The sequence below is a fragment of the Globicephala melas genome, chromosome 20 (genome assembly GCF_963455315.2).
Source record: "Globicephala melas chromosome 20, mGloMel1.2, whole genome shotgun sequence".
Classification (NCBI taxonomy): Eukaryota; Metazoa; Chordata; class Mammalia; order Artiodactyla; family Delphinidae; genus Globicephala; species Globicephala melas.
The window spans coordinates 21,944,933-21,971,777 of NC_083333.1; the positions used below are offsets into that span (position 1 = coordinate 21,944,933).

Consider the following 26,845-nt stretch of genomic DNA (forward strand, 5'->3'; position numbering starts at 1 on the left):
CATTAAATGTTTGTTGAAACGTGAGTAAACCAACAAATGAACCTTCATTTGTAGTATTTTTTTCTGTGGAAAACATTTTTCAAGTTCTAAAATATTGACTTAAAAACATTATTTTGGAGCATAATTGATTTGACATTGATGACTGAATTTATTTTATGCTATAGAAAGAGTTTTGGCAGTTCTTCTGACGGATGCTGTGACTTGAAAACGCTTATTCTAGTTGTGCTGCTAGTAATATATTGCCCGAGAATGTCCTTTCCTCTAAGACAGCTAAAATATCAGATAAAGTGTCTTTCTATATTTCTGGAACCTTGGAGCATCTCTATTTGATCAACATTAGTTAGTCTATAAGGAGATCAGTTTGACCAAGTCCTGAATAATCTCTTCAAGAAACAAACTGACAGAACTCTTTGTAACCGAAAAATAAGGCTAAAAACTTAACAAAATAAAATGTTAAAAGCCAGTTTTCAGTAGAGAGCTTTCAGATATCTGTATTTATGTCTAGTTTAAATTATTATTTATTTTATTATTATGACTCTGTTTTTCAAACAAGAAATGTTTTGTCACGTGATTCATTCATGCTATTGGAACTAAATTATTTTTGGCTTTGCTTTCTGTATAATATTTTGTTAGACTTTAATATTTCACATAAGTTCTTTTTATCTTCCATTTTGGTCGTTTCTTACTGTGGTACTCTTTCTTGAGGTGTTATGAGAGAACAAGAAGTCTTCTAAAAGAGCATGAAGACAGTAAATGTTAAGACTACAGATTCCTGCAAGTCCATGATACTTGTGGGTTACAAAGTGGGAACATTTAACTTCAAAGCACGTCGGCTGCTGTTATAAAATCAGAAAACAGACTGCTTATTTCCCTCAGATAGACTAAAGAACATGCTCTGCTATGAATAGTTCTCATTACATTTTAGAAGTGGGCATGAGACAAACACAATGTGTTGTAAATGAATAACAACAGCAGGAGATTTATACTTGTTTACAGTGTTCATTCTTGCTTTTAAATATTATAATAGATTTTTTTTTTGGTCAACTTGAGAGAGGAAATTTATGATAACAGGATGACTCCTTAATTTCTGTATTTAACGGCTTTTAAAGATGAAGAGGATGAAATAGGAGTTACTTTTGCATACTTGAGATGCTACATTGTAATTAGCTAAACCAATATTTTGTACCCTGCTTACAGATGTAGAGCCGGGTAAAAATTAGCCACGGGTGGTTTTCTTGGCTTTTGGTTTTAAATTTTAAGCTTAATTAGAGCTTGGGCATCTTTGGGAATTCTCTGTTTCCCTCTTCCTTTATTTTCCCCCTTATATTTAATTCTGCTTTATGAATTAGGGTTTTATATGCGTGTGTCTTTGAAGGACTTACTTTCTATGCTGGTTTTCTCCATTCCAAAAATAGAGAATGGTTACTTACTTTTCGTATATATACCTTCAGACAATAAATATTTATTGAGTGTACTTTGCTACCTGCTGGAAATTTGCTGCCTCTGTTTTTCAAAAAGTTGTGTATATGTATAGTACAGTGTTATTTACTAAAGACTATGCATCTTTCTCTGGTATGATATTTAAGTAGATTTTACTATTATCTTTACTTAATAAATGTTTCCCAAAGTAAATGCACTAATTCATACACCCAACAGTAGTGCTCCACATCTGGAACACTTTTATTGTCAAATTTTTAATGTATGCCAATCTAGTGGCTGTAAAACACCATCTCTTTGTGGTATTACTTTACATTTTTCATATTTCTCAACAGATTGAGCATATTTTCATGTTTATGTTATTCAGATTTCCTCATCAGTGAAATGTGTCTCAAGTTTTTCCCATTTTTTTTTTTCAAATGGGCTGTTGTTCTTTCTTTTATTTTAAAAGAACTTCTTTACACATTGTGTAGACTAATTATTTGTGCAAATATCTCCATCCAGTTTACGGCTTGCCTTTTCAATTTATTTATAATATTTTTTTTAGAGAGAAGTTCTTACTTAAAGTGGTCAAATTTATTATTTCTTTTTTGTTTATGCTTTTTTAATGTGTTGTTTAAAGAAATTTTCTCTACTCCAAGGCCATGAAGTCATTCTTCTCAGTTGTCTTCTGAAAGTTTTTATAGTTCTGCTTTTAATTATAAGTATTTAATCCTTTGGGAATTTATTATACAGGGTGTGAGGAAGGGATCTGCTCTTATTTTCTTCCTCTTATTGAACACATCCTTATTTTCTCAATAATTTGCAGTGCTATATCTTTCATGAATCATATTCTTATATATATTTGAGTTTCTGGTACTTTCCAGTTAGTTCCTTTGAGTTATTTTCATTACTATAGTTTTATTATGTCTTGTAAGGCAACCCACCTTGTTTTTTTTCCTTCAGGCACGTCTTGGCTATCCTTGTCCCTTTATTTATTTATATACATTTTATAATGAGTTTATTAAATTTTCCAAAAACCCTATTGAGATTTTGGTTTGGATAAATTTAGTCACTAGATCTAGTTAAGGGGAATTGACATTTTTATGATATTGAGGCTATCCAAAAACATGGTTTCACACTCTTTTTATTTCAGTCTTAATGTCTTTCAGAAAAAGCTAAATTATTTTCTCCATAAAGGGTTTATGAATGTTTTCTTAGATTTACTTTTAGGAGTTATATATTGTTTTATGATTATAAATTATGTCTTTGTAAAATCGTCTTTTTTCCTAGATGATTTTTGCTAATTTATAGAAATGCAGCTGACTTTTACATATTGGCATCCGGCAGCTTTGCCAAGCTCTTATTTGGTCAGCCTCTACTTAACATCTTTCTATTTTTTGTCTTTATCTGTTGTGTTCTTTATGAACTTCCTGAAAGTATTTAAAAGTTGTACTTGAATATATATTGTTCTAGTGGTTGTGGAATGTAAATATCATCAAATATTGACCTGCAGGAGAGTGGCCTACCTTAAGTGGGCTGTCCAAAAAGCCTGATGAATCAGAGCACTGCAGACAGGGGAGGCAAAAGGGGGGCTGTATGACAGTTTTCTTCTGTTTCATGGATTTTTAAAAAAGTGATTCCTTCTGCTGACAGGTTTTGATTTTGATGTTCTATTTTTTTATAGTAAGCTTTTATGGACATCGGATTCTTTTTTCTGTTCATGATTATTTCTGTTAGGTTTTTCTGAACAAGCAATAGCCAGCGAGCGTATGAGAGTGGTGGCTTGGGTAGCGTACTTTATTTATTTCTTAGTTCAGGGAGGCTCCCTTCTCCTGCTCCACTGAACTGCAATACCTTTAGTAGATGGTGCCTTCTGTGGCTGTCATTTTGGCCTGTCTTCAGATTCCTTGATTTCTTCTTGTTTCCGTAGGGCCCTTTTCCGTAGCCCCTTTTTCTTTTTTCCTCACGGACAGCCTTCCTTCCAGGGCCCTCTCTACTGCAGAAGTGCTCGCTTCCTAAGACCGCCTTCTCTGGCCCACACCCTGTGACCCTCTTTGACTCCTCTGTCTCCAGCACTCTCATCTCTCAGGCTTTTTGTCTGACCCACTTAAGCCACTTTCCTTCTACAGGTGAATATTGGATGACATTTATGTCCCACCACTAGTAGGACCCTCAGGACTTGCTTTTTTTCCATGTTATCACTCAGGTTTGGCTTAGGATCTAATTCTGCTGATTTGTGATCTTTCTTTGGCCACTTATATGTTATTTGAATTTTTTGTAATCTCTTTCTCCTTGTTGTGATGTAGGCATGGGTGATGGGTATTAATAAAAATAAATGCTCTCTTTGTTCGTCTGTATGGATTTTTGGAGGATGGGGAGAGAAATTTAAATTCAGGCAGTTGCCATTACTTTATGGGAACCAGCCTGTAGGTGAAAGAAATTATTTTGTAAATTTCTTCTAATCTAGGTGCAGAAATATAGTTATTCTTCAGATCCTATCTGTCGCTATAGAGGCTTAAAATTTTTTTTTGAATTTTATTGAAGTATAGTTGATTTACAATGTTGTGTTAATTTCTGCTATACAGCAAAGTGACTCAGTTATACATATATATATTCTTTTTCATATTCTTTTCCATTGTGGTTTATTAAAGGATACTGAATATAGTTCCCTGTGCTATACAGTAGGACCCTGTTGTTTATCTATCCTATATTAAATATTTTTTTTTTTTTTTAACGGTACGTGAGCCTCTCACTGTTGTGGCCTCTCCTGTCGCGGAGCACAGGCTCCGGACGCGCAGGCTCAGTGGCCATGGCTCATGGGCGTAGCCACTCCGTGGCACGTTGGATCTTCCCGGACCGGGGCACGAACCCATGTCGCCTGCATCGGCAGGTGGACTCTCAACCACTGCGCCACCAGAGAAGCCCTATTAAAATATTTTTTGATTAAGTTCTATTTTTAATTTCATTGCCGTTATATTCTTTGATTAATTGATTCTTTACCCCGAACTTTATTGTCAAATTGGGTATGGAGTGTTCATCTTCCATGATTATTAATTATAATACACCATTTGAGAAGCTTTTTGAAAACACAGTGGGATTTTGGAGGAGTGGAACCCAGTAATATATGTTTGAAAAAGTTTGTCAGTTGATGCTAATGGTTTACTTCAGGGTAAGAACCACTATCCTAGGTTGAAGTCATAATTAGTGTTACATTCATATTCTTGTACATTTTGAGGTTATCCATGTAGCAAATTGTGAGTTTATGATGTTAAGAGATTGGAATTCCATGATAATGATTTTTAATTATCACTTCATTTGTGGATCAAATAGTTGAGATAATAATCAGTGTTTCTAATTGATCATATAGTACATTAATTCAATAAATATTTCATTGAAAGCCTGCTACATGCTAAGTATTATGCTAGGTTCCAGGAATACACAATTGAGAAGTCATCATCCTTGCACTCACTGAGCTTAAAGACAGATATGGAGACATACTGATTAAACACGTAAATATAACAGAAGAGCCATGAGAGACACACAGCGTACTTCAGGAGATGATAAGAGGGTGGGATCAGGTGCAGTTTGCCCCTTCCTTCCTTCTTTTCTTTCTCCTTTCCTTCTTTCTTCTCTTCCTTCCTTCCTCCCTCCCTTCCTTTATTCCTTCTTACTGAATATTTGTGAGACACCCACTACCTACTGTGTCCTGTGGTGGATGTTGGGATAGGTGTGTTACAAGACAGGCATAATCTGTTTTCAGAGTCCACAATTTTTGCAGAAGATAGATGTTAGCTCACAAAAAGAAGATGAACCTCCAGGGTACTGCTGCAGTAGTAGGAAGTTAACTAAATTTCCTGGTGGAGACATTCCTGAACTGAGAGTCTGGAATAAGTTAACCACATGAGAATGATTTCACAGGTTGCAAAGGCTCAGATATGGGAGAGAGTGTAGTGCTTTCAAGGTAAAGCAAGTTGTTCGGTGTCCTTGGAACATAGGGTATATTGGGGGATAGAAAGGTAGATATAGGAGGAATCCCAAAGGAATTTTGTATTCCGGTTCTTATTATGAAGGTAAAGTTAAGGATTCATACATCAAATCTTCCTGGGAGTGTAGCGATTAAATTGGGACTCGAAGGATGATAGGAGGGTACTTATAGGGGTTAGAAGGGTAGACAGAGGTAGAGAGGCACAGGAAGACCTACCGTATTCTGGTGATGTAGGTCATTCAGCGTCCTGGGGGATGAAATGTGAGGTGAGGAGAAGTGGGGATGAGGCTGGGTGGTTAGGCTGTGAGAGGGTCATGCAGGTGCATTTATGGCACAAAGGAGTTTATGCTTTATATTTTATTTGTTCATGGGGCACTAAAAATATATTATGCAATACCCATTCTAAGAAACATACTAAATATTAAGACATATGGGAAACATTTTCATTATAGTTTAATTAAAACTCAAATATTAATGTCTTTATTTTATTTAAAAATTTTCAGATAGAAAATCCTCGGTACCTGAGACAGAAGCCTATCCCCGTTACTTTGGTAGGTGAGAAATGCATTGAACTTTTCCTACGGTTAGATATTTTAAAATAAAATAATCCTCAAGATATTTAGAGAAAATAATGCAAGTCCACATTATGAAGCATAATAGTCCTATTAATCCTATCGCTTGGAAGTGAATAAATCACTATTTTTCTCCAATATTGGTATTATTTTGGCATGAACTTCAGCCAGTTTAGAGTTTACTTTTTGATAAACCAGGCCTGAAAAAGTATTGAATGACTCTTTCTCATTCAGCAGATGACTCCCAAATTCAGCCTGAGAAAATCCAGCAGTCTCCAGGAGGATCAGTTACTGTCTCGAATGCATGGGAAGGAGGTAGGATCGAGATATTTCTGATGTATCTAGTTTATTAAACAATTTTTGTATTTTGTGTAATGTGAATTTTCTGGTTAGAATAAGGTTGCACGGTAGGAAGAGGTTGTCATTGGTACGGATATAAAATACTGATGCAGGTAAGGCAGGGTTGTCTTCAGCTTTGTGTTGCCCGTCTTCCACTTTGTGTGTCCTGGCCCCAGGCCTGCTGGACAGATTGTGCTGAGGGGCTCTCTCCTGACTATCAGTTCCTGATTATCAGGGCCTGGGGGGGATGGCAGGTTTTAGAAGCAGTATCTTTGACCTCGGTGAATCCCTTCATTCTCTCTTTATCTCAGCTTCCTCATAATGTATCTTTCTAATTTCACTATTTTTACTGTTTCTACTATTTTAAATTGATCTGCTAAATTCAGCTATGCCAGAGCTGCTATAGGACACAATGTACTATCTTTCTTTGATCATTTGAAAATAGAATTATTAAAGAGGCAGTGGTGTTTATTGGTTAAGAGTAAAGGCTGTGGAGTCAAGAATATGTGGATGTAAATCCTCCTTACCAGCTATGTGAAAATGGGCAGATACTTATCCTCCCTCAGTCTCAGTTTCTTCATCTTACTTGGGAGGTGTCTGCTTTACAGGATTAGTAGGAAGATTTTGTGGTCTTTGGGTAACTGTGTACTCCACATGTATAATAGTAGTCATTAATTTGCTTTATTATTTTCTTTTAAAAACTTTTATTCTGGAAAATTTTAAAATCATCATTATTATTATTTTTTTGCTTATGACACCAATGAAACACTGGTCATCTATGTGGTACGATGAAAGACAATTAGATTAGGAACCTGAAAAATTATGTTCTTTTTTTTTTTTTTTGCGGTACGCGGGCCTTTCACTGTTGTGGCCTCTCCCGATGCGGAGCACAGGCTCCGGGCGCGCAGGCTCAGTGGCCATGGCTCACGGGCCCAGCCGCTCCGCGGTATGTGGGATCTTCCCCGACCAGGCGGACTCTCAACCACTGTGCCACCAGGGAAGCCCCTGAAGAATTATGTTCTTAATCTGCCTTAACCATTTTCTAGTTATATGACCCAGGGAAGTCAAGAATATTGGTTTAATTTTTGTTTAAACAGGGTTGTTACGAAGTCAAATGAGAACAGTGAATATGTATGTAACTTGTAAATGGTAATGCACTATTTAAATGGGCAAATTGTGAAAAATACTACTGGACTTAGATTAATGGTTCTAATTAATTTATTTCAATAATTTTATCTTTCATTTTAATGGGAGGCTTCTAAGAATTTCTGAAATTTAATTTCAATTTGGGTATTTTTTTTTTTTTGCGTTATGCGGGCCTCTCACTGTTGTGGCCTCTCCCGTTGGGGAGCACAGGCTCCGGACGCGCAGGCTCAGTGGCCATGGCTCACGGGCCCAGCCGCTCCGCGGCATGTGGGATCTTCCCGGACCGGGGCACGAACCCGTGTCCCCTGCATCGGCAGGCGGACTCTCAACCACTGCGCCACCAGGAAAGCCCTCAATTTGGGTATTTTTAACATGATAGAATTTTCTTACCATCCTATTTATAAAATATCACAGAAGACAATGATATTTTTCTTAGATATTCCAAACAATATCATGAGCGTGTAAGTTTATTTTTGTTGATAACAGAGGAGGAAGCGCTCTTTTTTCTTTTAAATTTCTTTTTTTAAAAAACTATTCATGTATTTTAATTAATTGGTATTGGAGTATAGTTGCCTTACAGTGTTGTGTGAGTTTCTGCTGTACAGCAAAGTGAATCAGCTATATGTATACATATATCCCTTCTTGTTTAGATTTCCTTCCCATTCAGGTCACCACAGAGCACTGAGTAGAGTTCCCTGTGCTATAGGGTAGGTTCTCATCAGTTATCTAGTTTATATGTAGTAGAGTATATGTGTCAATCCCAATCTCCCAATTCATTCCACCCCCCCCTTTTAAATTTCAATCTGGTGGAGTGACTGCTGCTGATCTCAGTAATATTCCGTCGTTTTATAGCTCCTATTTAAGGCATGCAGGGTTTTGTTTCTTAGTGCACTGCTAGTGTTTGAAGAACCTGTTGAAATAAAAAGAAATTACACTCTAAAAAGTGTTTTTGAGGGTAATACTTATATTCAGATGCACCTTCTTTGGAACTCTTGTTTCGAAATTGTTTCCTTTTTTTTTTTTGTGGTACGCGGGCCTCTCACTTCTGTGGCCTCTCCTGTTGCGGAGCACAGTCTCTGGACGCTCAGGCCCAGCGGCCATGGCTCACGGGCCCAGCCGCTCCACGGCATGTGGGATCTTCCCGGACCGGGGCACAAACCTGCGTCCCCTGCATCGACAGGCGGACTCTCAACCACTGCGCCACCAGGGAAGCCCTGAAATTCTTTCCTTTTAAGAAAATTGTCATTAATTGTTTTTACACGTCATTCTAAGCCATTGCCAACTATTTTTCCTTTTCCTTTTACTGTTGAGACTGCTTACCATAGAATAAATAATTGAAAGGACCTGGTGTCTTTTTGAATTTTTTTTTTGGTGTTTCGTGAAATAATGTCCTTATTCTTTATGATGACATCTTGGGTCAGGGGTAAACATACCAAGGCTCCCCACATACGTGTTGAAAGAGAAAACATTTAAAGCTGTTGTGTATTGCATTTGAGATTCATAATTTTAAATGTGTGTGGCTTTATTTTTTTCCCCACCCTTATGTTGTTGTTTTTCTTTTTGGCATACTGTAAAAATATTTGTGGCATCATTGAGAAGTTCGCATGTAAACATCAACTTACACCATATCTTAAAATATATCCAGTGTATATTTTGGCTAAAATAACTCTTTGTGTAGCTACATAGTCATTTCTGACTTTTTTTTTAAACTCCTTTATTAGAGTATAATTGCTTTATAATGGTGAGTTCGTTTCTGCTTTGTAACAAAGTGAATCAGCTATACGTATACATATATCCCCATATCTTCTCCCTCTTGCATCTCCCTTCCACCCTCCCTATCCCACCCCTCTAGGTGGTCACAAAGCACCGAGCTGATCTTCCTGTGCTATGCGGTTGCTTCCCACTAGCTATCTGTTTACAGTTGGTAGTGTATATATGTCCATGTCACTCTCTCACTTCATCCCAGCTTACCCTTCCCACTCCCTGTGTCCTCAAGTCTGACTATTTTTGATGAAATTTTTTGATCATATTTTTTTCTCCATCCTAAAATATTTAAAAGTATATGCTGAGTTGCCCCAGTGTGAGAATTGTCTTAGTTTCATCTTTCTTTTAAAGTAGTATTTGTGATTATAAAATAATTTGTGGATTTTTATTAAAGAAAACTTGGAAAATATAGACGTATGTAAAGAAAGAAATAAAATCATCTGTGAAATAAAAACACTGGTAAAATGTCATTGGGTTGTCTTTTAGTCTTTTCTTTATGTATCCTGTAAACATGTTATTTTTCTTTAGAAAATTGAGATGATATCATATACATTGTTTTGTATCACTCAAGTATTTTATGCTACTGTATATTGTTCCTAAGCATTTATTTTCAATGGCTGTATTATAGTTCATATTATACAATTATCCCCAGTTAATTTAAATTATCCCTATTGTTGGGTATTGAGGTTGAGTTTTCACTAATATAAATAATTCTGGGAAGAATGTCCTTAGATGTCTGTCTTTATAAGCATTCTAAATATTTCTGTGGGGTAATGAATTATGTCTTACATGGTCAATTGAAATAATGGATTTTTGTAAGTTTAGTGTCATAAACAATTTAACCTCTAAAATAAAAATTAATGCTTGGAAGTGTCATGAACATTGTATGTGATTATAAGGTACAAGTAAAGGATGTATTATATGCAAAAATGAGAATGAATATAAAAAAAGCAAAGATAATTAGGAGCCATTTGAAGGTAGAGGAAGGTAGCAGTTTAGATTGCCTTTGTAAATATAAGATGACTAATTATATTTTTAATACAGAACATGTATTTCTTTAAAGTTTTTTTCAGTTTCAGGAGATAGTTTTTTAATATTTTCATTTTTGAAAATAGAGAATGCTAATCATTAAAAGAAAGATATTCAGACTTTAGGAAAAACATTGATTTTCCTGAATTACATGTGTATCTCTGTGCTAAACATAATATAACTGTTAGAGATCATGGTGTTTCCCCTGTTCTGGTCACTAGAAAGATCAGAGCTTCCACAGCATATTTTCAGCAACTGTAATATTTTATGACGTGTACTTTTGTGTGCTGTCCTTAAATCTTTGTCCTTAGTGGTCTCTTTCTAAATCTTTGTCCTTAGTGGTCTCTTTCTATTTCATATTCTTTTCAATTTTTTGTCTATGTGCTTTAATCTTATTATATTTGTGTATATCAATATTTGTGTAACTGTATCAGATTCTTTCTAGAGTGGTACATGAATAGATGGATAAATAAAAAAGTCCATTTGCAAAAAAAAGAATTAACAAAAAAGAAAATACCAACCATACCGCTTTAATATTTTTGTCTGTTTTCAAGAGATAGTTTTCTAACTTGGATTTTTCCCTAAACTTAAATGCATAGTTACATTGTGATGTGTGTAGTTATCCTTTAGAAGGATGATCTTATGTCTACTTGATTAAGTCACTTCTGTTAGACATATACTTTTGGGCATGAGGATAAATGCTTTTCTGTTTTGAAATTCAGCAGGCTCTTGCATGTTCACATCAGACCACCCTGATGTGTCTTGTACATGTTCTCATCTACAAATGCTTTTGTTGTTGCTGGGTGGCATTTTAAAAATAAGAAATAGCATTGTTTCAGGTGAGTTAAGTTTATTTTAAAATTAAATATTAAATGAAATAGTAATCTTCATTTCCTCAGCACCTGATCTTTTCAAGGTAATCATTGCAGAAAATTTAACATGTATTCTCTTTAAGAGTTTCCAGGAATATCTCATTTTTAAAATACAAATAAGATCCTAGCACATACTCTATATACTGTTTCATTTTGCTTTTTAAATGCTAACATATATTCTGATGATTTTTTATATCAGTAGTATGGCATCATCTTTTTACATAGTTGCATTGTATTTTATTTTACTGATGGACCGTATTTTATTAATATAGATTCCTGTTGAGGGATAGAGGTTTGTAGAGTATTTTGCTACAACAAATAGTGTTTCAAGAATATCCCTGTGTATATTTTTATGTATTGCATATTTCTTCTTATACAGTAAATTCTGTGAAATTGAATTGCCCAGTAACAGGGTTGCAGGTTTAAAGTTTTGATTGACATTGACAGATTGCCCTTAAAATGAGGTTATGTCTGCCTCAGGCTGCAGGCTTGGGTGAGAGTAGGGAGTGACCGCCAGTGGGTGTGAGAGTTCCTTTTTGGAGTGATGAAAATGTCCTAAGTTAGACTGTGGTGATGTTGCATAATTCTCTGATGTATTAAAAGACATTGAATTGTATATTTTAAGTGGGTGAATGTTATAGTATGTGAATTATGTATATCTTAATAAACTATTAAAAAAGGTTAGGTCTATTTGTACTTGCACCAATAGTGGATGAGAATGTCTATTTTCCCATTTCATCAACACTGAATTATAAACATTTTTGATTATCTGTGAGATGAAAAATAGCATCTTGTTGCTTTGATATTTCCATTGCTTTCATGTAAGTGAGAATGAACATATTTTTTGTCTGTTTATTGTCTTTTTTTTGCGGACCTCTCACTGTCATGGCCTCTCGCGTTGCGGAGCACAGGCTCCGGAGGCACAGGCTCAGCGGCCATGGCTCACGGGCCCAGCCGCTCCGTGGCATGTGGGATCTTCCCAGACTGGGGGACTGGGGCACGAACCCGCGTCCCCTGCATTGGCAGGCGGACTCTCAACCACTGAACCACCGGGGAAGCCCTGTTTATTGTCTTTTTAATTTCACTTTTGTGAGCTGTCTTTTCTTATACCTTTCCATATTTTGTTAAAATTGTTTGTCTTCATTGTGATTCCTAAGAACAATTTATATGTTAAGGAATTCAGGTCTTTGTCATATATCTTACAAGTATTTTTCTCTGTATGTCTTTTGATGTATTTCTATTTTTTTACTGTATAGAAGTTTTCTTTTCAGTAGTTGGATCTATCAGTCTTTTCTCTATGGCTTCTGGTTTTTGTAGAATAGACTTTCTTATTCCAAGATTATGAAAAAAATTCGTATTTTTGTCTCTTTTAAAATCTTATTTTTGTATTTAAATCTCAGATCCATTTCACAGGGTTTTACTATGAGTAGTGATGATAACCTAGGTTAATCAATTCTTAATGTTATAAAATCAAAATTTAGGAAGTTGAAATGCGTAAGTTTAAGAATGCAGTAAGTGTGGAGAGAATTGAGTGACATGAAATTATATACAGACTACAGAGTTTGTCTGTGTTTAATAAATGATGCAATTCTTTTGATGCTTTAGAGAGTCCTAAAATATTTAATTAGCCTTTGGAAATCAAACTTTATAAAACACAACTTCCATTTTAAGTTTATAACTGTGTGGAAAATACCTTAGATGTTAAATGAGTAATATTTGCAATATTATTTTATTAGAGTTGAAGAACTGTAGTAGTTTTCTTTTGATTGGGAAAAACACACCTATAAAATATTTTAAGATTAGAAGTTTTTTTCAATTTATTTGGCATTGTGGGAAGGTTTGGTGACCGTGATCCTTTATTTTAACCTTAGTCTGTCATTCACAAACATACTTGGACTTGTTTGCCTTTGTAATTGCTAACACATTTCCTGTGATATCCACATCACAGAATTGTGTGACCTTGAGCACCATCAAGCAGTGGGGTTCTTTTTTTTAGTATTCTTAAAAAAGATTTCTGACATAGATTAAGACATTTGGAAAACTGTTGTCACTGAAAATGAAAGAAGAGACAACACAAGGGGAGATCAATTTTCAGAGCAACCGTCAGTTTTCCGAGAACAGACAGTAGAAACTGCTCTTTTTGTGAAGTAAAACAGAGTGTTTCCTTTGAACTTCACCTCCACCCATATTGAATGTCCCCACCATTGCCTAAAAAGGGGTTATTGCTTCCTTCTTACACAGAATGCCAATTAGGCAGTTTTTCCTTTTGCAAATCTGCTAGTTAAATGTGGAATTTACATAGATCCAAGATGACGTAATCTACAGTCATTGACATAATGAGAGAATTTATATTTTAAAACATTTCTTATGAATATAGCATTCAGATACACGGAGTCTTACAAACTATAATAAATAATTATACAAAGGAGAACCATTGGAAAGTGCATGCAGGCAAGGATGAGATCATTGCCAAGACGTCAGCAGCCTGCTGTCTGACTCTTCCCCATCTTACCTCATCCATCTCCCCCAGCAGTAACTGCTATCCTGACTTCTCTGGTAATTTCCCTCCTTTGTTTTTAAGCTTGACTTTACCACCAATGCCTGCATTCTTAAAAATGAAAATATTTCTGTTTTAGTGGATTTTGACCTTCATTTAAATAAACCTAAACTTCACATATTTTTTTGCTCAGTAGTATATGGGTGACGTTCATCCTTGTTACGCCATTTAGCTATGGTTGGCTTCATTTGCGTTACTTTCTATTCAATGAATCTTCCACAGTTTCTTGCCATTTTGTCGATGAATCTATTCTAATTTTTGACTTTTGCAAACAATAACCCTATGAACAATCTTGTACATGTTTCCTGACACACATGTACAAGAGTTTCTCTAGGGCAGTGGTTCTCAGCGTGTGGGCTGAGAACCCTGTGGTCCCCAATACTCTTTCATGAGGTCTATGAGGTCAAAATTATTTTTGTAATAATTTAAAAATGTTATTTATTTTTTTACTGTATTGACACTTGCACTGATGTTGCAAACACAGCGCTGGGTAAAACTGTATCCTAACCCACATCAAGGCAGTGGCACCAAATTGTACTGGTAGGCATATTCTTCACTGTCACATGCTCACAGGGAAAAAATTACCAATCTTATTTAAGAATATCCTCGATGAAGCAAGTAGAAAATTATTAATTTTATTAAATCTCGTACCTCAAACATGCATCTTCTGGATATCTGAGTGACGAAATGGAGCCATGTATAAAGAACTTATGGTTCATATCCAAGTGCATATCCACGTGCCAGAGGCAAAACGCTTGTGTGCTTTTTGTCACTTATGAATTGCAGTAGCTGCTGTTCTCGGGGAGTATCATATTTATTTGAAAGAATGACCGAGGGACAAAATATGGTTCTTTGGACTTGGATAGTGTCAGACATTTTCTCAAAAATGAACAAATTGAGCCTGTCACTTTAAGCAAAACAACTGACCATATTTGCTGCTGGTGATAAAATTTGACCTTTTAATACAAATTAGAATTTTGGCAACCTTGTATCAGTCACTGTGAGCTCAAGAACTTTCCAATACTAAGACCTTTCCAGTGAGATCGGTGGTGACATGAAACAGTGTGAAGTTTTTATATTAGGTAATGAAATTTTCAATATTTGGAAATCTCTATAACTCATTGAACTGATGTTTTCCAAATGAGTAATGGATGATGTTATAAAATCACGCATAGGCAAAAGAGCCATTCCAAGTTCAAGACAGACCAATAGAACTACTGTGACAGTGTGAAAAGCGTCATATTCTACAGTGCAAGTAACTTTAAAAACCTAGCACTTACGAGTGTTGGTTTACTTAAAAAGAATATCTACAGTTATTCAGAAAGGGTACTAAAATACTCCACTTTACAACTACGTATTTCTGTAAGGAAACATTTAAGGAAGAACTATTTTCCAGTATTACACGGCTCTTTGAGATTGTGGAGGAGGAGGGAATACTTCTCAACTGCTTTTATTAGGCAGTCCCGACATGGTTAAAACCAAAAAGAACATTCCAAGAAAAAAATCAAATGCCCGTAAAAATAAAAAAGTAGTAACAAAGTTCATTGTCAATACACTGAGAACAGACTTTTATTTAGTAAATGATCCTGGTACAACTTTTCATTTACTTGGAAGAAAATAAAATTGGGTCCTCTCCTCTAAAAACAAAAGTAAACAAAAACAAATTCTGGATGTACCTTTAACCTATAGAGGCCCAGACAGAAAAAGCTTCAAAACAGCAAAAATCTTGACATCAGAGGATCTTTCTAACCCAAATACCTTTCCAAACCCAGAACGTATGAAAGAAATGATAGAAATATTTGACTCAAGTGAAATAAAGACTTTGTAAGGTAAAAAAATACAACAAAAGATCAATAGAAAAATAATCGATTTGGGGAAAATATTTGAGACAGACTGTGTCTTAATGTGTACAGCATACCAGGTTTTACTGATTGACAGACAGAAGCGTGGATTAAAATTGTGAAAGGGCATTTCATAGAAGACCAGATTCATAAGGCCCCAGAACATGTGAAAAGGGGCTGACACACAGTAGTTTTCAGGGAAGTGCAACTTAGAGTAGTAGTGAGATATCTGCTCTTGGTGGAAATGTGAATTTGCCTATAACAGAGGGCAAAACCTATTAAGATACAGCCACCATTGAATCGTTGGCATGTCTTTTGAGAATCCACCCTGTAGAAATCAAAGTTCAAGTGTGTTGGACTCATATGTGAGAATGTTTTGCAGTGTTGTTTGAAGTGGAAAAAGACTGAAAATAGAGTGAATATGCATTAAGGAGGATATGGTTGAACAAATTTTGTTTTCTCCTCATTGAGGAATAGTTGGTAGCTATTTAAAAGAATGAAAAAAACTGTAGCAGGTGTTTTTAGAGTGATTTCCATGAGATATGGTTCAGAGAGAAAAGCAAGGTGTAGAAAACATGCGTTGTTTTTTTGTTTTTTTGTTTTTTTTTTGCGGTACGCGGGTCTCTCACTGTTGCGGCCTCTCCCGTTGTGGAGCACAGGCTCTGCACGTGCAGGCCAGCCACTCCATGGCATGTGGGATCTTCCCAGACCGGGACACGAACCCGTGTCCCCTTCATCGGCAGGCGGACTCTCCGCTTTCTCTTGGCTGCTGCCCCTAGAGAACTGGGGTTTGTTCCCCCACGTAGCCGACTGGCTGAGAGCGAGAATCTGAACGATTCTTCTCTAGCTAGTGGATTCCTGAGGCAGGCGCCAGGCGTCTGTTCCAAGCTTGAGGCAGAGCGGGTGGAGGTGGTGGTGTCGGCTGTGGCCGCACGGTCACGTGGTGTTCAGGGCTGGACCTCGGAAGCTGAGGCCTGACGCGTTCCCTCGGGGAGGTGCTGTGGAAAGACACAGCAGTGAGTTGTGTCTCCGGCATCTGCCCAGCTCTGTCATGTTGCTGTTTGAGTTCGATTCCTCTGCAGTAGACCCCCAGTGCTTCTGTTGAGGATCTTCAGGTGGATGTGGATCACCCAGCGTCCTTTCTGCTAAAATGAGGAAGGATTATTGCGTGACTTAGAAGCCAGAGGATGGAAATGTTCAGAATTGCGTCCTTTTGCGTAGTAACCGGACAGCTCCCTCCCTGTCTGCCGCTCAGAACGTTCATTATTTTTTCTTTCAGTTTTATTGAGATATAATTGGCACACCACACTGTGTGAGCGTAAGGCACACAGCATAATGATGCGCCTTTCACACACATTATGAAACGATGACCACAGCAAGCGCAGTGAACATCCGTCATCTCACAGAGACACATTAAAGAGACAGAAACACTGCTTTCCTCCTGTGGGCGTGCTCAGGGTTCAGTCTGCCAACAACCTGCAGTTGGCGCACAGCAGGGTCCATTCTGTGTGCCGTGCTGCTCACTGCATCCCTGACAGCTGTTCGTCTTGTAACTGGCGGTTTGCACCGTTTGACCACCCACCTTCCTCCAGCCCTCCTCCCCCCACCCCACCTCTGGTCACCACAAATCTGATCTCTTTTTCTGTGAGTTTGTTTGTTTTTGAAGTATAATTGACCCACAGCACTATGTGGGTTCCTGGTACACAGCATAGCGATTTGATACTTACATACATTTCAAAGTCATCACCATGATAAGTCTAGTGACCACCTGTCAGCATACAAAAATATTACATAACTGTTGGTTATATTCCCCACATCGTACCTTTCATACCCTTGAGTCATTTATTTGTACCTGAGAGTTTGTACCTCTTAATCTCCCACACCTATTTCTCTCCTCCCCGGATCCCCTCCCCTCTGGCAGCCGCCTGTTTGTTCTCTGTATATATGACTCTGTTTTGTCATGTTTGTTCATCTGTTTTGTTTTTCAGATTCCACATATAAGTGAGATCATAGGGTATTTGTCTTTCTCTGTCTGACTTATATCACTTAGCGTAATACCCTCTAGGTCCATCCATGTTGTCGCAAATGCCAAGAATTTATGTTATGTTAGCTTTTGTTTGTAAAATTTTAAAATTTCATTTTGATATGTTTATTTGATTATGCACATTTATCATTAGTTCAGATTCATTATTTATTTAAAACAGTAATTGAAAAATATGAAGTATGTTTCAAAAATTTTCAAGAAAATGTTTTGACAGTACGTTTCTAATATTTTAAAAGCAAAATTTCCTGAAGGTTGTAGACTAATTTTTTTTGCATACCTACTTTGTACCAATCATTGTACTGACTGTGGTTACTTAAATGATGTCATTGAATATAATTTTCACAACTCACTGAGGTAAGATAATTATCCTTAACTATTAGAAGAGGAAATAGAATCTCAGAATGGTGACTTGCCCAAAGTCACCACAGTTAATGTCTAGTGGGATTAGAATTAGAGTTAAAAATGAGGCCTGTCAGAGTCCAATGTACATACTCTTTTAAATAGTAAGGAATCAGGTCAAATACTTTCACATTTGAGATAATCAGTTTTCTGTTGTTCTTCTTAAAACCTGTCACTATTACTCTTTTAATCCTAGGATGCACTCATTATTATTAACACATGTTGGTTACATTTTGCTGGCTTTGCTCAGAACACTGGTGGGCCAGGGGTCAGTCTGAGGAGTCTAGGAGGCTACGAGCTGTTGACGGACGCTGGAAAGAGATGAAGTCACTGCCCTGAGGGAGTCGGAGTCGGAGAACTGGAAAATCTGTGCATTATCAGTGATATGCCTATATGGACATTCTTTCACAAATTGTTATATTTAAGTATAGAGGTAAATAGAGCATTTAGAAATGAGTACGTAGATATGAGAAAAGAAAAAAGTAAAAAGTTGAATAGAGACTTACTCAATTGAAAAATAATAAACAAAGGCTAAAATACCAAGTGGGTTTAGCAAAATATCGCTTTAAAATGACAGCTTTTTGGTGGTGGAGTGGACTGGGGATCACTGACGAATCTGAGTTCGGTATTTTCACTTTTGCCTGTCAAGTGAGATTTATTCAAAAGACTTTTAATTAGCTTAGAAGTAATCAAAGAATGCAGCCAACATATTGATATATGTAGTATGATTGCTGGACTAGTGGCTATAAGGTAAAGGTGGAAAATGATACACTCTTTCATATAGGTAGTTATTTTAATTTGTGTATTTTTGCCAAAGGGAAAAGTAAATTAATCACACCTTTGAAATATTTTCCTTGAAGTTGGACATGAAAACAAAAATGATGGAAGCTCAATATCATGAAGAGAAACTTAAACTGCAACAGAAGCATGACGCTGATGTTCAGAAGGTAGGGTGTGTGCAGTTCATTATTTGATTGATATTGAATATTTGAAATACTCTAGGTCTTGTGACCATCCATCCATCCATCCACCCACTTATTTATGTACTTATGGGAGTCTGTCTTATAAATGGGATTTGCTAAATTAATATCCTAGCAAAAGTTGATCTTTAAACTTCATTTGCTAAACAGATGTATTTATGTAAATCCTTATAGTTTACATGACCTTTTAGTTCTTCTTTATCTATCGATGGAAGGCTGGTCTTCTTATAGTCCTTTACATTCTATCATTACCTTTCATAAAGGCTGAAATAAGTCATCAACTGTAAATACTAGAGTTTGTTTTGGTCTAAGATTCTTTCAGTTTTCTGGCAATTAAAAATTCCTTTCTTTTTATTTATTTATTTATGGCCACACCTCACGGCATGTGGGATCTTAGTTCCCCGACCAGGGGTCGAACCCACGCCCCTTGCATTGGAAGTGCGGAGTCTTAACCACTGGACTACCAGAGAAGTCCCTAAAATTTCCCCTTTAATTTAAAAAGAAACCCTTGTATTTAGTTCTCTTTGGTATAGACTGCGTGCACTGTAATGCTAGTACTGCCAGTGTAGGCTTTTGTTTTTCAGTACCTCGTTGGGATTTATGCCTTACAGTATTTCAATTTGTACTTTGAAGTATAATTTTTCTTCTTAATGAGCACAGCAAAAGTCATCAATTTATAATTATTGTACATTGAATCTGAATTTATAACTATATTTTAGTATTGATTTTAAAAATGTAATGGTATATAATGTATAATTTTAATATATGATGTATGAATTTGTAACTCATGAAAATTGATCCAGATGGAAGCCTGGTGTTGTCTGTTTTGGAACTCAGCCTGTGACCCTGCTTCACAGAGTTAAGTGACAAAGGTGGAGACAGGGAGCTGAGGCCACAGCATCACGTGCCCGTGCTTCCGTAGAGCTGAGAACATGCTAGTATTTAGTCAGGTGCGTGTTTGGCTCACCTTCTTTCAGAGCAACAAGACGGAAACCACTGGCTGAAAATTAGAAAGAGAAAAAATATTGAATCCTTTTCCTTCTCCTTTCCTCTTTTCCATTCAAATTTTAAAGGCAAATATTGCTTTCTCCTCTTACTAGTATTTTACTTTACTTTAAATGGTTCAAGAAAAACAGTTCTCTTTCATGGATATGTTAGAGATTCAGTAATATAATTTCAATATAGCATATGTATATGTCCAAATGAAATAGAACCTATTGATGTATAAGATAAATAAATATAGAAATATATTTGGGAAAATCGTGGTAATAGAATTTGAAATAGGCTTCTTGGTATGTCTGTTACAAAGCTCTGTTCTAAGAAAAACATTTAATAATAGAATCCTTTCCAGGAATTTCTCTTTTAAAATAAATTCTGCATGAAAAAAGAAAGCAATGCAACTAGTTTGAAATGCCAGGTAAAATATAAATAAAATCCTTGACCTCATGCTAGATTTGGAAAGGATATTCATCAGTTTGTTGCATGTATGCCATTTTCCAAGTGTTAGGAATTGGGAAGGAATAAAATTGAGAGTGTTTTATCTGTTTGCATACCTTCTTTATGGACATTGGGCTCAAACTATCTCCTTTTCTTATTTACCAGTCATTCTTAGAGGTGGGACTAAAACAATGAAAGGTGAAGTAAAATGCTGGTAATAAAAGCACTAAGAAAAAGTTGGTTAGACATTGGTGAATAACCTTTTTTAAAAAACTGAATTTGGGTATATAGGAAATATACCTCAACCACAAGAAAAGTGGATATTCATACTTGTGCCTCAATTTGGTTTTCTTTTTTCCCTTTGGTTAGTACATTTCTTTTTCTGCTTGCAAACTTTCTTACTCTTTGGTTATTCTCTAGTTTTTTTTTTTTTGCGTGTAGATGTACTTAGAAGCATATAATCATAATTAAGTTTATTAAATGATTCATTTAAAAACTTCTGACACAATATAAATTAAGGATGTAAAATATCCATGCAATTTTTGACATATTTTGAGCTGACTTTTTTGATTCCCAGTAGCAGAACTAAGTATAAAAGAAGCCTGTTGCATCACGTGTTCCCACGTGTCTGGGAATTCTTGTTATTGTGCATGAAAGTGATAGAAGGACACTAGTGGGAGGGTTCAGGGATGTGCGTGTCTGCAGATGTGCTATCCCAGTGTGGTGGGGAGGTGAGTTGCACTGTATCAACATGTCAAGTTTCTGATGGCTTCTCTCTGCTAGTTTGTGGCGGCTTAACCTCTGAAGTATATTTTAGAGAATCACCTAATTTATCATTTACGGTCTCCTGAAGAATTGGTACATGAAAATTCAAAGCAGGTAACATGTCTTTCGGTAATCAGTTATTCTAGTGTAGTTAATATTTTGTCAATGCGCTAACGTATAATTTTGTCCTCTTTTCTGGGAAGCCATTTATGGGATTAGCTGAGATAGACTTGCAAAAATATTGTGCTATTTTTTAAAAAAATTATGTGTTCCATACATAAAACAGTATTGTATACGAAAATATTTTAAATTCATTTGCAGATTTTAGAAAGAAAGAATAATGAAATAGAAGAAATGAAAACTTTATACAAAAAGAAACAAAATGAGACGGAGGAGACTATTAGAAAACTTGAAAAGAAAGGTGATGTTGTATTGTTATATAAACCTTTTAATAACACTTCCATCTTATTTTAGTTCTTGTATAAAGTAGAATTTTATTTCTGACCTTTTGTAGTATGAGAAAGGAATGTTTATGTGGGTTTCCATCAGTCGACCTGTTGATGTGAGCTTCTACAGGACTTAAGAAAAACTGTGTGTGTGTGTGTGTGTGTGTGTGTGTGTGTGTGTGGTAGCAATGGTGGTTGGTTTGGTTAAAGATTTGGAAGAGTCTGTAACTGTTATTCCTTCTTAATTCTCTCCCTCTTCACTGGGCTGGAGCTGCCATAGGTCAGTCATAGAATTAGAACTTACTGGCTTTCACAAGGAAGTCTAGAGAAATTACTCCTTTTGGTCTAATAAAATTCATTCCATTAAGTATCTTTATGCCTTACAGTATATGCTAGTATTGTGATTGACAGAACAAACATTTAAAAAGTATTCCCCATTTACACTTTCATTATGAAGGAAAAGAAAGCATGTAATCAAGTGTTAAATTGACTATGACTATAGGTTGAAACATTGAAATGCAACAGACAGTCATTAGGGAGAGTGCTGAAAATATTTTGTAAGATTGGATTAGTTGAGAGAAGAGTTCCAAGTCCTGGGATAGGAATGTGATATTGGTAAGTTGTGGAGGGGATGCTGCAAAACCATGTATCTAGAGTGGAGATCCTATACATTAAGAGACAGACTGAAAAAGATTAAGATAGGTGACTTGGCGTGACCTAAGCATGACCTTGAATTTCAGATTTAGAAGTTTCAAGTTTATCCCATAGATGCTGGGGAGTCAGAGAAGATTTTTGAGAGGTGAGTTTTAGGACCTCATATTTTGGGTGGAGTAGTCTGGTAACAGTTGGCGTGTGAAACATGCTGAGGCCAATTCCCAGTCTGTTATAATACTCAGAGGCAGAATGGAGTGAGAGAGAGAGACGGAGAGCGAGAGGGGGAGAGGGAGAGGGAGAGAGAGGCGAGCACCCCGCTTATTAGGAAACTTGGTCTCTAATCCCAGACCTGCTCTTCAGCATCTGCTGTGTCACATCAGCAAGTCTCTGCGCCTCGGCTTACTCGTTACAAAATGCGCCACTAGATAGGTCATATATATGAAGTCCCTTCAGCTCAAGGATGTTATGCTTCCATGCTTCTGGAATTTTGTGTGTAAGATGATGAGGACACAGAATATCTGAACGATGGCAGTGGGAGTAGTGAGAATGGGACGGAAGAAGAAATTGTGAAGGGTCTGGTGGATGATAAGAGGTCGGTGATGAGTAAGAGGAAAGTGGAGAGCTTTTCCTTGAGCCGCTCCAAATTCCAGTGGCTACAAAAATATTTAAAACTTATTTCTAGGTTTTCGTTTTTTACCCTGATTCAAACCAGGCAGTTTAAACATGCCTATGGTTTAAAAACATTATTTCCTAAGGCTTTTTGACTTGCAAACAGGGCTTAGTTTTAATTTTAGAATTGTGAAGTAAAATGTTGTAGATGCTATTAGACTAATATTAGGTTAACTTGGATTCTTCTTCTCACCTTATTTGTTGCACAGTTGAGATATAAGAGTGAAAGAAATTTCTATGTAAATGTTTATGAAAATTTTGCTATCTTGAAGTAAGTGAATAAAAACCTTCAGGAAGCTAAGGAAATACTGCATTCAGGCAGATACACAGCTGAATTTATTTTGCCATCCAGATGACATGAATATATTAAACACATTTTCATTTGAATCAATGACAGTTTAAAGCATTTTGAAAAAGATAGAAATTTAAATGATTTATAAGGGAAATCTTTTATATAATTTAAAGCGTATTTTGTTTTAGTCACACAAACTTTGGCAGCGATTTTGGTGTGTCCAGCAGCAGCATGTTGTAATGACGGCCCTTCATCTGTGCACTCAGTACACATAGTTGGGAGTACTTGCCTCTGTGCCACTCTTTCGCTCTGTGGATAAAAAGTTGAAATATCTTTCTCCTCCGGAAATAAGCAAGTAAACCACTATAACACATAATGTAGTAAGTGACTTAGAGGAGAAATCTGTGAGGCTCACGGGGAATAAAGAGGAGCTCCTTTCTGCCCCTGCAAGAGGAGGAGCCTGGTTGGCGAACGTTCCATAAAGAGGGCGCGACTCGGGCTGAGACTAAAGATGCTCAGTGTTGCAGCAGGGAAGGCTGGGGCGTGCCAGGTAGATCAGTGATCGCATTGGGCAGCGATGCAGGAGCGGACACGGGCTCAGGGATCTGCAGATGGGCTGGTACGTTTATGAGTTTAAACATGTGGAAGTGGCAAAAGATGAGGCCAGAAAGCAGCCAGATCATGAGGAGCTGTTCTCACGCCAGAGGTTTTTGGCCGCCGTCTTGTAGGGGAGGGGAGCTGCGGGGTGATTCTAAGTCTGGGGGTGGCGCTATGGGATCTGCACCGTAGGAAGACCTCTTCACAGCGGGGAGGATCCACTGGAGGGGAATGGTACCGAGGCCAGCACACATTGTCGAGGGAGTGAGTAACGGGGGATTCAGCCAAGGCTGTGGTAGTGGAAATGAGAAGAAGAGAGGAAAGAGTAAGAGAGATTTTAGGGGAGAGAATGGATAAGACTTGGAGGGAAATGGAATGATCTGTTAACTGGTACACTATGTTTTTATTATCATCAGACTCTTAACGTGGCAGCTAGAATTGGTTTAACTATGTTTTCATCATTTTTGACAGTTCAGACCCTTGTACGTGAATGTCAAGTTATCAGAGAGACCAAAGATAACCAGATTGCAGAGTTAAAAAAGATATGTGAACAAAGTACAGAATCTCTGAATAATGATTGGGAAAAAAAGGTAAGCCACATAAAATAAAATAGTTATGGAAAAATATAAAGGGTTATACTTTAACGGAACAAATTTAATTATAAAAATAATGGGTGTTCACAAAATATACAGAAATGTTTGAAAAAATAAAAATAACTTAATATTCTAGACTAACTGGAAATAGCTATTCGTGTTTTGGTATATTTTTTCTGGAATTTTAATGGTTTGTAAACTAGTTTTCATTTAGAAAAGTTACTTTTAAGAATTCTTGAATTTAATTAAAGTTCTGAATTTTTTGCCAGAGCCAATAGATTTTAAGCGAAATTAGCAGGGATGGAACAGCAGGTAGTTTTTGGAAGTTAAACTGTTTAAACTTTGGATGTAGGCCCTGGATCATTTCTTTTCTGAAATCTCAGGTAACACAATATTTGTAGCATAAATTTGTTTTTGATGTAAACAAGATCAGTAGTGGATGGCTTATTCTTGGAGGAGCATTTAATTCCGAAAAATATTTTCATAAAATTCAGCAGTGCCAAGAGTAATGTAAAAAATGCTCATTATGAACGAGTCTTACATAGTCACGTGCAGTACTTTCATTAGGAGCCCTTAGCCACTAGTTGACATCACATTACGTATGTAAGAGGAAAGAAGCACGTTACTTCTTTTGAGGAGCTCTGTGATAAAGGTCTGCAGTTAACTCCTCCTCCCGATTGATAGTCCCTGATTAATCTGGGTTCAGTCTGTTTTCCTGAGAGCTCTGATACCTCCCCAGGCAGACACAGGACTTATCTGTCCTGGCTGTGGCAGCTTCAGTGCCAGCCTGGGAAGGGCCCATGTTCAGAGGGGCAGACTTAGCTCTTTTCTAGTTGCATTTTCATTTGAGTGGTTTTATCTTTTCTATAAATTTGGCATATTCTTCTGCTTGCGTCAGGTCCATTGTGTTCATAGTAGCCCCTGACTCCCTTTCCCCTAGTTCCTTCTTCCCCAATTTAAGTTGTCTGGTGTTTGCAGAGAAGAGTCTCTGTCTCCTGCCACGCGCAAGGGTACGTTTTATGCTTTCAGCTGGACCAGCAGCTCTTTCTTACGGTTAACACGGTGATTAGTGGATGTGAAACACCGCAAATGTGGTGAAAGGTCTTTTTTGTGAAGTACAGTCGCATGTAAATCTGGGCAGAGGTGAATGCCTGGTGCAAGCAGGGTAGGTGCCAAAAATGAGTAAGCAGAGGATAGATGTATGTTGTGATTTTGCGGTCATCCATTCAGAAAGTGTGAAGTATCTGTACCGCCAAGGTGAGGTGAGGTGATACGTGTGTGTGTGTGTGTGTGTGTGTGTGTGTGTACTCCCTCGTAGAATTCTCCATCCTACGTTTCTCACTTTAAGGCCCAGGTATCCAACTACCTCGTTAAGATCTCTCCTTTTTAGCTTTTTTAGAGTTATCCTGTGATTGACGCAGCAATGCCTTTCCTACCTACATACCCAAGAGAAATGAAAACGTGTCTGCACAAAAAGTTATACATGAATGTTGATAGCAGTATTATTCATATGAAAACCAAAAAGTAGAAATCAACTGCTGAGTGGATAAATAAAATGTAGTATATTAATACAATGGAATATTGCTGGGCAGTGGAAAGGTATGAAGGACTGGTACACGCTACAACATGGGTGAACCTTGAAAACGTCATGCTAAGTGAAAAAAGCCAATTATAAAAGACCAATTCTATGACTCTGTGTTAAATGTTCAGAATAGGCAAATCTATAGAGGCGGAGAGATGAGGGACATGATAGCTAAAGAGCACAGGTGTTCTTCTGGGGTGATAAAATGGATTTTGGTGATGGTTGCGTAAGTCTGTGAATATACAAAAAGCCCTTGAATGTCTGACTTGAATTGGTGCTCTGTATGCTATGTGAGTAAAGCTGCTAACGTTAATAAAGCTGTGGGGAGAAAATGGATCTCTCCTTGATCTAAATTCCATCATTCTCCCCAAACTCCATCTTCTTCCTTTACTGCTGAAGCAGCCTCCTCCCGAGGTTCCCCTTCTCCCTGTTCCCGATGGTGGTGGCATCTGCTCGGCTGCCGCACACTCTTCTTTCGCCTCACCTCTCACACCTCATCACTCGCACTTCTGTTCTATTTGTTGTGATTTATTCACATTGTCCCTCCCCTAGGTCTGGAGATCGTGTCTCTGGCCTCCGTCGCTATAACTGGACCCTCGGCACCTCCGCAGTCCGTGCCCCATGATACAGCCGTGTTGACGGTCTTTCTGAAACACAGATCTGGTGTTCCTCGTCACTGTGAATCACCCTAGTGGTTCCCAGTGGCCCTTGGGGCTACGAGGCCCTTGGTGATTGAGACGCTGGTCACCATTGAAGCCTCTCTTCCTTTGCCGCAATCCGGCTCCCCTTCTTACACTTTTCTACTGGCTGCACAAGACTGTGCCAGTTACCCGGCTCTGCCATGCTGTTTGTAATCTATGGGC

The 26,845-nt window shown here is 37.2% G+C and overlaps 1 protein-coding gene across 21 annotated transcripts in view; it reads left to right on the top strand.

Annotated features, from left to right (window-relative positions):
• CEP112 (centrosomal protein 112) overlaps positions 1 to 26,845 on the top strand; it is a 475,621-nt gene that overhangs the window by 48,238 nt on the left and 400,538 nt on the right. For 15 of the 21 annotated variants that reach the window (XR_009560193.2, XM_070044585.1, XM_060289906.2 and 12 more), the window contains 5 exons: positions 5,908 to 5,955; positions 6,211 to 6,291; positions 18,828 to 18,914; positions 21,471 to 21,570; positions 24,279 to 24,397. Coding sequence is in view for 20 of the 21 variants with exons in the window: in XM_070044585.1 (XP_069900686.1) it covers positions 5,908 to 5,955; positions 6,211 to 6,291; positions 18,828 to 18,914; positions 21,471 to 21,570; positions 24,279 to 24,397 (435 nt within the window). In the remaining variant the exon portion in view is untranslated. Of the gene's footprint in view, positions 1 to 5,907; positions 5,960 to 6,210; positions 6,292 to 18,351; positions 18,401 to 18,827; positions 18,915 to 21,470; positions 21,571 to 24,278; positions 24,398 to 26,845 lie in introns of those variants that run through there. The other 6 variants (XM_030837979.3, XM_070044583.1, XM_030837998.3 and 3 more) reach the window with 4 other exon arrangements.